Below are 11047 nucleotides of genomic sequence, written 5' to 3' on the forward strand. Positions count from 1 at the left end.
ATTAATGTTTAAGAGTCAGTCAAGACTAGAATAAAATTTTAAAAAAGAAGCAAATAGAAAAATTACTTAGAAATTACAGCATGTATATTTCTTGTTATACAAACCTGTTTAGTCGTTTCGATGTAAAAGTTTCCATCAAACCGACAGATTTCCTATATTAAAAGTTTAAAACTATCCTGGTTGACCTCAAAAGTCAAACAAAGTATAAATCCAGCATCAATATAGAAAGTATTCATATGATCAATTAATATGCAGACTGATCAATACAAGTTGACCTTTAGTATCATGCTATCATCAAAAAGTAACTATTTTTATTGTAAAAATTCACTCTTTTTTCCAAGTTTGTTGGTATCGAACCACAACATTTCAAACAGCATTCAAGGTCAAAGTCAAACCATTCCATCTCTAACCAACTCCTCCAACCCTTTCTTCAACCTCTCGGCTGCAAGCCGACAATCATCTTCCACCAGACCACCAAACGAGATCCTAACATGACCAGGACATCCACACGCGCTGCCAGGGATTAGAACAACACCATGCTTGTTAGCGAGCCAACGAACCACTTCGAAGTCTTGATCATACTTCTCGGGTAACTTGGCCCACAAGTAAATGGCGCCTTCTCCACCTTTGACCGCACCCTCGCCTAATGGTGATAACGCGTCAACAAGAAGTTGTCGGTTCTTGACCAGATCTTTGACCTGATCCGTGACCCATTGTGAACCCAGTTCCATCGAGTGAAGCGCTAGTCGTTGTGAGATTATGGAAGCGCATATTGGTATGTTGTCTTGGATTTTAAGTAGTTGTGCAGCAAAACCATCAACTTCTGAAGGAAACGCTATCTGGTCAAACGGGTCAACTCAAAAGTCAATGCTTTCGTCATCACAATTTAAAAAAAAAGCATATATCATGTAAAAATAAGGTGACACTTACATATCCAACACGCCAGCCCATCATGCCATAAGCTTTAGAGAAGGAAAATATGTTGACAATGTGATCTCCCTCGATACAAGAATGCTTCAAACCGTCATACATAAAGTACCTGTTATTAAAATTATTAAATTCCAAGAAAATTATTAAAATTCCAAGAAAATATATGGGAAAGAAAATTATTAAATTTCAAAATATCTATGTTAAATGGTGAATTTTTAAAATGAATATTAGTGAATCGTTTCAAACGATTATTGTGAGTGTGATTGTTCATATAAAATATATAACTGGACCGATCAACTAACTTACTCATATGTGTTATCTACAACAAGCCAGCATCCAGCTTTTTTGCAGATATCTGATATATTCTAGCAAAAGATAAATAACGGTTCAAAATATCGTTAGAATCGTCGTTGCACACACAATGTATGTATGTATATATATACAAATATGTACGTATATGTATCTGTTTATGTATGTGTGTAGAGAGAGATCACCTTCAGAAGGGGTTCTGGGATGTAAGTTCCAGACGGGTTTCCGGGATTAACAACCGTAACAAGTTTTGGTGTTGGCTTGGTTTCCCGCAAAGTTTTTTCTAGCCAATCTAGCGTTTAAAAAAATTTTGGAATTAATAAAATATTGTGAAAAAAGGCGTGGAACCGAAGCAACATTAACAAAAAATTAAAGAGAACTTGATTAATAATCATGTTTATGTTGCATTTTATATAAGTTTGCTATAGAGACAATATAAAATAAGTAAAATCATGAAAGTTAAACAAGAAAAGGAAAACAGATTAGTAAGGCTTTAACCTGCATCCGGATGAAGCGTGTTTGGATCACCGGGGCCCACAAGAATGTTAGTGACACCTGTCATCTGGAACGACATGTAGGCGTTGAAGTAGTATGGTGCAAACATAACAACCGAATCTCCAGCATCACACAGTGTGAGAACAATGTTCACAAATGCCTACAATAAACAGTATATTAAAAAAACCTTAATAAAATGTCTTTATGAAATTAACTTAATTTTATCATGTATCCATGTTCATCAAATCAACCAAAACTACCTGATTTGCGCCAGCAGTGACCATCACCGATGATTTGGATAACTTATTTTCTTCACGCAACTGCAATTATTAAACAGATATGAATATAAAGGGCAAAAGTGCATAAAAGTATAAAACTTTGTTACATATAACATGATGTTTGACCTTTTTAGTCAACGCTTCCCGTAGCTCGGGAAGGCCTTCATCTGCGCCATAACGGCTAATCGAAGGCTCCCATACAAGTTGCTGCACCTTCTCTAAAGCCGGTCGGGGTGGTTGCCAGTACACAACACCCTGTATTTACAAGAAAACCAATTGCAAAAGTCAATTATATGGAAAAGTCAACTGTGAGTTCTAATTTGAACCAAATTAGCTTCAATTTCAGTTCAAGTTTTTAAATTTAAGCTTCAAGAATCAAGACACTGATTTATTGAAAAATTTATTTAACTTTTCAAGAATTCTTGGAAGATTTGTCCATGATTGATTCACCAAAGTTATGTCATTGAATTTTGTGAAATTTGGAAATTGAGCTAAAAAGCTTCTTGAAATCAAAAATCATTAATCTTCATGAAAACAATTTTAAAAAATGAGAAATAAATCTGTATTTTCAAGTAAACAAATTGCCCAAAAAAAAAGCTTCAATTTTTAGCTTTTATTAAACAATATACTAACATTTTAAAATTTTATTCAGATATTCAAGAATCCTAGGGACATGTGTTCATTGTTGCTTTCAAACAACAAACAACCCATTTTACCAAACAAAACATATTCAATAAACCTAAAACCTAAAAACTTTCATGATCATTTTAATGTTTATAATATTAGGTAGAAACAAAGAGAATAATATCATAACATCAACCTGAGCTAGGGATACAGCACCCTTGACCCCTCTAAGCAATTCTTGAATCTGCAAAAAAAACACAAAAACATCACACATATCCCAAAACCATTAAAAAAACACATTTTTTCACACAAAAAACAAAAAATAAACCAAACCCAGATCATAAAACATCATGAATCACAATACCCATATCCCCAAATTCAAAACCCCCAATTTTTAATTTTGACCAAAATTAGGGCTAATGCTAAAATCTTGAAATTGAAATTGAAAAGTTGACCTGAACCATGACCGGTGTTTCGGTCAACACAGCTCTCTTTGCTAGCATTCCATAGGAACCCATTTCTTAATTTGTGTATCTATGTATGTATATATCACTTTATATATATAACATCAAGAAATTGGTAGCATAAAAATCACATCTTTATGTGAAAGGGGTTAATGTTTATTTTCCTTTTGGAAAGATGGGTATTTGATAAAAGGTGAAAAAGAACAAAAAGATGACTAGATGATGCCAATAAGATGATTATTGATAATATTATTGGTGAATTTTATGAAATTTGGAATAAAAAATGGGTTTTTTTTATCTTCTAATAAAAAGTAAAACAAATTTGTAGTCAAGAAAGAACATGGAATCTCCAACAATTCCGGTTCAATTTGATTTTGGACATTTAAAAAAGGTGTGTGTATGTCACATTGTCACCTACCATCTTGCCTTATTATTAATGTTAAGTTAGATTATGCTCACCTACCTTTTGGTGAATTATGGTCATTCTTTTCTATTTTATTTTATGGTTTTCTGTTTTTCGGAAACGTCTAAATCAAACTCTGAATTTAGCATGTGTACGGTTAAGACAATATAGTATGGCAAGAGTTGGGCAACGGACTCTCTGAATTGAAAAATATGATGGCCTAACACACAAGTCACCGTTCAAAAAAAAGTTAAACGTATTTTACCCTTATCTTTTAGTAAATGTGTCTCTCTGTCTGTAATCTGTATACCACATTCTATATGTTTGCATACTATTCTCAAGGCCGGCCCTATAAGGTAGTTAGGTGAAGCTAGGGCTTTGGGCCCCCAAAAATTTGAGACCCGTTTTAAAAGAAAATAAAACAAATTATATATATAATGTATATTATGAGAAGTTTAACTACAAAAAAATAAGTCTTTGATGTCGCATAGTGGCTAGAGTGTTGAGGTGGGATTTTAAGGGGCCATGCTCGAATCTCTGGAGCTTCACGTTTTCATCTTTTTATTTGCATGTATATGTCAATGTAGAGGCATCTTGAGGCCTAAAAAATCTCTAATTTCATTCCTTTTAAAACTCTTGCTTTCAATGCTAATATAGGAATATCTAAATTATTTTCTTTCTTGTGTGGTTATCTTTTATTTTTTTCCATGCCATTCTCCCATGCTTTTTTTTTTCGTTTGTTTATGTCCTGTTCAAATTTCTCACACATTTGTATTGTAAAGCATATCATTTATTTTTATTATTTTTATTTTTAATTTTATTTTGTTACTTATATATTTGGTACTAATTAAGATATTTTGTATCAAAGTTATCGAATAAAACTTAAGATGAAGATTTTATGAGCAAATTACTTATATTTTGTAGTTGGGCGTGAAAAAATTGGTTTGAATTATGTTGTATAGCTAAGGATAAAATTTTATTAACGAATCAAATAAATTAAATAATATTAAAGCTATTAATCAAATTAAGACAATACGAAAGACCCCTGATTTTTATTTCGCTTTAGGCCACCTAAAAGGTTGGGCCGCCACTGACTATTCTCTAATGCATGTATACATGCATCGTCACGTTTTGTACGTCTATGTGCATTTGGCATCACTCTATGTATATACATATGGCCTTGATGCAGGGGTGGATTGATGGTCAAGTCACATGGTGATGGCGCCCTCGATATCAACCCAGTAAAGATAAAAGGTTCAAGAATATTGACGAGGCCCTTGAGTTTGAAGTTTGTGATCAACCACATGAAAACTTTTGTCAACATAGGATTTCGTTTTTATTAAGAATTAAAAATAATTTCCACATGATGCACCCGTTGTTCGCTATCGTTTGCTTTAAAAACTTAGGTAAACGCTATTATAAGACTCCCACTGGCCCCTTCAACCAAAACCCATAACAAAGATGAATTTTATTTAAAATGGTATAAGCTAATACAAAGGTGCTTAAATTGTTTAAAATTCTGGTCAAACATGTCAGTAGGAAAAATAACTCAATAAAGAAACTTTGATTTCACCTATCTATTTTGGAATATTAACTCGTGGGGACCGTTTCATTTTGCCCACTACTCGTTAAAAATCTTGGATATGTCACTATTTTAATATGTGTAGGCATGTTATGTACGAGCACCCTACCGAATACCATCTCTATGCGCCTATATACATAGAGTGATATGACAAGTATGTAGGAAATACAATTAGCCCATGCTTTGTTTGAATACTTTTTTTCTTTTTTTTTATACGACTGTAATCAAAATAAGTATTTTTCTTCTACTTTTGTATCTAATCAAATCCGTACAATAACATTAGAGCCTCTATATCTATAATGAACACAATAAAAACAACATTGAATGATCAATCAAAATAACCAATGACGTTTCAGATTAATCGATTCAAAATTAAAAAGGTTTGTACTTAAAACATAAATAGTGTCTAATTAAGTATGTATCTAGTTCTTTGATTAAGATGTATATTTTTTTCAAAGAGAAAATGTTAATGGTATTATTTTTTAGTGTATGAAATATATATGTCGATTTCCGTTTTTTGGCACTTTATAATTTATATTGGCTGTAACGTTTAGATTGAGAAGAAAAGTGACTTGTATGGTTTAAAAACGGAAGGCAATGAATGTATATATATACCAACATAATTGACTAAGGGGTTGGATTTGGATTGAAAACAACGGCGTGTAATTAGGCATGAGAAGAAATCTCAAACAAAATATCTTGACAAGATATAGAACCGGGTATGATGAGATTAGTAAAAAGTTTTGGGTTTAAATTCGGGTATTATATTAGGGTTGATTATTTGAAACAGTAAAAGATGCATATTGCTTTGCCTTAACTATATTGAAAGCAGTTTCTTTTTTAGTTTTATTCTAGTTTGTTTTTTAAGGTAATAGATTAATACTCTATCAACTTACTTTTTGTTGTTATATTTATTAATCTCAGATAATAAAATGATATAAAAGCAAGAGTATGTAAAATATATACATAGAGTTCTAATGTGTAATTCTTAACAAACTAATGGGTCTATACGATACGGTAGAGTATGCATGCTACCCGACGGTAATGAGTTCTCGGTACATATGTGTATAAGACCGGATATAAGACATAATTTTACAATCAAGTATTGAGAGCTAGAATTACCGATATTGGTATCAAATCCGTTTTATTATCAACTTAAAAGCAAGTGAATATTATAATTCAAGGTGAACTAGATAAATTACACGATATCACTGTATCCAAGATGACCTTTAGTAAAATTGCTTATATACTTATTTGTTTTCTAAAGTTATGTTACAATTCATTAGAAAATAATGCGAATTATTATTTGATATATTTTAATAATTTAATAATCCAAATCAAAACTATGGTGATTTTTAAAATAAGACTTTAAATTCCTTCAAGCCCATAATTGGATTTTAAATTTTATATTGGTCCACATCTATGGGTTTCTTCCAAGTCTCCAACTGAGAATAATTTAAATTCGCCAATACAATTTGAATTTATAATGTAAATAAAGTCAGTTCATGTCACACCCTGATTAAAGGCGGCAGAACATGCCGGAGTGCAACGTGATTGGACAAATACACAAGACACTATTTAAAGTGACAATATTTATTTAACTCGTTTTAGTTCAACAAATCAATAAACAACACATCTCATTCACACAACCAAGTTAAATACAAGTAGCAAATATATTGTTCGTTTTACTAATATCCTAATAGTCTTGGTAACGTTTTCGTCAAGTCCTCGAGTCAACAATAGTCTAACCTGTAACATTTCATAAAATAAAGTTTGTCAACACAAAGGTTGGTGAGCAATTCATAAGTTTGAGCAACAATAGTATATAATATGAAAAGCCACAAAACTAGTATACAAAACAATAAATAAGAGCAATAAACCTGGATAAAATAGTTATCGCTAAACAAGTTAGCGACACCTAGCTATTGGCAATTAGTCTAGGAGTTTATTGACAATTGCTAATAAGCTTACATTAGCACCACCTAGCTACAAGGGGTTGCCAAGTAGTCTAGGATTTTATAGTTATCGTTAATTACATTACGTTAACGACACCTTGCCATTGCTAAATGGCATCGGATTTATAGTTCCACCATCCAAAAGCTGTAAACACATAGGCAAATAAGCATAGAACACCAAATCGAGCAATTATTCAAGTCAAGTATACAATCACGTTTGTGGGTTTAAGACTCAAGTAAATAAAGCATTTAGTTTGATAAGTATGAAATGTCACCCCAAAACGAAAGATGGAAAAAGGGGTATGAAAGTACTCACCTTGCAATAATAAAGTTAACGAGAAATTTAAGGATGCGGTTAAGCGAGCTGACTGGTCAGAAAATAAATAAACCTGAAACTTTGAGGGAATAATATACAATTAAAAGCGAGAACGTAGCCGCTGGAAGCAGGTCTAACGGATGTCTAGAATTTGAGTTATGAAATAAACAATGTTTAAGCGAGCTGGTACTGTTCAGAATCCGAACTGCGAGTCTAGAGTCGGGCTCTGACCACTACACTCAAAATATTATGACGAACAGAAAAGTCTTCTGGTCCGAAAGTTAGTTCTAACCAGAAGATAGAGTATTCGAATTATTCCAAAATTGACTAAAATGCCCCTTAACGGGTCGGGATCGATTTGACCACCGAAAGCTCCAAATTTACAGATTTTGATTTAAGGCTTACGTTTATCATGCGAAAGTGTACATCTTTTATAAAAACAACTTTACCCAAAAGATGGTGTCGGGTTTAAATAAGTTAGAGTTCGTTATTTATATTTACGATATATACATACATATATATATAGATATATATACATATATATACATACATAAACACGAAAACCTTGAAACGAGATCAACATAAAAGTGTCGGTTTTTATAAGTTTATAGAGAAACTATTTTTAATATTTATTACGATTTTTAGTTAATTAAAACGTATTTATTAAACATCGTATAAATATATATTTATACATATATATACATATATATATATAGATAAAATTAGTTTAACGAGTCGAGCCGAGAAAACAGGTTATAATGATGTTCGGTTTACGAAAAAGTTTATTTAAATTTAATATAAATTTCTATAAGTTTTATAAACTTTAAAATACTTAAAAAAAATAGTCGGATAGCTCGAAACAATAACAAACGAACTCCGATTAAGGCAAATAAGATATCCCCGCATTCGTCTCATTGAACTCCACTATTTATACATGTTTTCGCCACTGGAAATCACCTTCACCATCGCCGGAAAACCAAACAGTCAGCTGGAGATATGAACCGTCAGCCGGAATACGAACCCTTTCTTGTTTTGCTTATAACTTGGTCATACGAGCTCGAAATCAAGCAAATAATATATCCACGCGACCGCGTCGCTGAGAGCTACCGCCCCGAACCAGCGCCGCCGTCTGCTGCCACCGGAACTGTTGCCATTGATGCAAACAGTGGCCGGATTTTCTGTCGAAAAGTAAGGGGGGGTAGCGATCGGTTGATGGAGAGGGAGAGCACGGCTCGGTTTTTCCGGTCGCCGGAAAAACGAGGGAAAGGGTGTGGTGGTGTCGGGCTGAGGGGGTGGCTGAGATGGTGGTGATGCAGTGCGAGGTGGTGGCCGGAGGTGTTTGGTGCCGCCGGATTCTTGCCGGAGCTATTCTGGTCGCCGGAAAACGGCTCATGGTGGTGGCGGGTGTGGTTTAATAGGCTGTGGTTTAATATAAAGATAGGGTTATGGTTGATTTTTCTTATATATATATATATACATATTTACATAAAGGCCCTTTAAAGTTCAATCAAAGTTTAAAATGAGTTCAAAGGTTCTTAAAACTAATAATAACTTTATGAAAATCAGTTTGGACCCCTTATGTTTTTCTTAACGACACTATATTATGACAAACACCGATTTATTTAAAATCGAGGTCCATAATAATATTATATAATAATTTAATAAGATTCTAAAAAAAGTTGAGTCGGGTTTACGTATTAAAAGTTTACAAAAACAAATATAATTCGAGATCTGAATTTGACGAATGTCACAGTTAAATTTAACCACAAATTAATGGTCGTTATCTTTTCTTTTTTATTTTCTCTTTACTCTTGCAAACTTACAAAATATAAAAACACATCATAGTGGTGTACATTAAAATCCAATTTGGGTAAGTTTTCTTTTATATAATTAGACTATAGCTTAATGGTCACGTTTGCCTTCTAGAATACCTAGATTTGAACCCACAACAATTTTATAATTTATATATATATATATATATATATATATATATATATATATATCTTTTTTTTCCTTCTACCAGGCTGCTTAATCTCGCTTCGGTTTTTTACCCTCCATAGTCGAGGGATGGTTTTGTCTAGGGTCTAACTATTGTTGATCCATAAGGTTACTTGACTGATATGAAGAGTAAGAAGATTAATAGTGATGTTGAGGTTTCGGATATAAAGAAAGCTAGATTGTTGTTGAAATCTTCGATTCAAACAAATCCAAATAAATATGTAAATATACTTTTTGTAGTTTAAATAAAAAATCAAAACAAAAAAAATTGGAAAAGGAATGGGACGGCAACCTACTGTTTGTTGAAAGTGGGAAAAAGCGAAATAAGTAGAAAAAGCTAATGTGACATATGAGAAAAACTAAAAAACAAAAATTTGAAAAAAGAATGAGACGACAACTTGTTACTTTAGCCTGGTGTTTATTACTTGAATCGTTTAATTATCTCCAAATAATATCATAGCTATATGAAATTGACTTACATGACATTAAACAACAAGTTTATTTATTATATATATTTTTTTTTGCGACATGATACGTAACGCCCATAATGCAGAAAGTTTGGCAAGTAAATATAATTAAAGTTTGTCATTTCATATCGTCTTTTTCAATGCTTATCCCGCTTTTAACTTTTAAAAGCATCCTTTCCTAGATTCATATTCTTCTAAACTAAAAAAAAATACTCCTTAAAGGCGTAAACAGGATAAAAAGGCACATGGAATTGATTTGTAAATCATTACAAGATCATTTGTAGTTTTGTACAATTGTCCATATGTTGTAAATGTGATTTGTATTTGTTATTTTTTTTATAATGTTAATCTAATTATTAAAAGATTTTTTCATGTATATGATCTTATAATTTGCAAAATATCACATAACGAAAAACTTTCTAAGAGATGCACAATATTAATTTAAGTACTAACGGTGTCAGAATCTTTTTACTGTGTTGTTTTTTATTATTTTCAGCGCTCGAATATCTAACAACTCGGCGTCATGATTTTTGGTTCGGGTCTGATGTTATAAAAAAAGACGGTGTCATAATAAAAGTATATTGTGATCCAAATAGCACACAATAAAAATATAGTGTCATTTAAAAAATATAAAATAATATAAATAATAGATTTAGAGCCTAACTATGAGAAGTATCAAATTTAATATATGTTGTTTCCATTTTGTAACACATAAGTACTAACACTAACCTATAATTATTTTAACAAGAAAAAAAGAAAAAAACATGTGCCTTGCATAAGACATAAGAGGATATTTTGGTCATTTTAATTTTACTCAAATCAACTTTCTTTTAAGATTATCAAAAAATTAACACAAATAAATTAAAAGACATTTATTATGATAAGCCCAATTAGTGATAATCAGTTGCTATTTATTTCCAAATTGCTATTAATGATGAGAACTGTGGCTAACACACAAATTCTTATTTATGGATTAGTTCTTACCTATGAACAATTTCTGTTTGTGATTAGTTTATAGTAATGGTCACTTCATATTATGTGATACCATGTAAGGCAATGTGTAATTGGCGAGAAAAGAGGGTGAAGAGGTATGTACCCGCCTCAACACCAAGCAAGGCGGGTCAACCCACAAGATAAAGACATTATGAAGGCACAAAGCCAAAACCCAGGCGCATCGCGCATACAAAACATGCTCAGGCATCATATGCTCGCGCATCACATATGCG

General features: G+C 32.2%; 1 protein-coding gene across 1 annotated transcript; it reads right to left on the bottom strand.

Moving 5' to 3' along the window:
• Positions 1-289: 289 nt before the first annotated feature.
• LOC143565281 (aromatic aminotransferase ISS1-like) lies at positions 290-3232 on the bottom strand. Its single transcript, XM_077052295.1, has 9 exons — positions 3092-3232; positions 2833-2880; positions 2139-2267; positions 1995-2054; positions 1738-1894; positions 1425-1531; positions 1237-1295; positions 931-1039; positions 290-839 (listed from the first exon to the last, which is right to left on the bottom strand). The coding sequence occupies exons 1-9, from the start codon at positions 3152-3154 to the stop codon at positions 390-392; spliced, it is 1182 nt and encodes a 393-aa protein (XP_076908410.1). The 5' UTR covers positions 3155-3232; the 3' UTR covers positions 290-389.
• Positions 3233-11047: the final 7815 nt, after the last annotated feature.

The sequence above is a fragment of the Bidens hawaiensis genome, unplaced genomic scaffold (genome assembly GCF_021521415.1).
Source record: "Bidens hawaiensis isolate Kalapana, Puna unplaced genomic scaffold, B.hawaiensis_p1.1 tig00022311_1, whole genome shotgun sequence".
NCBI classification, from domain to species: domain Eukaryota; kingdom Viridiplantae; phylum Streptophyta; class Magnoliopsida; order Asterales; family Asteraceae; genus Bidens; species Bidens hawaiensis.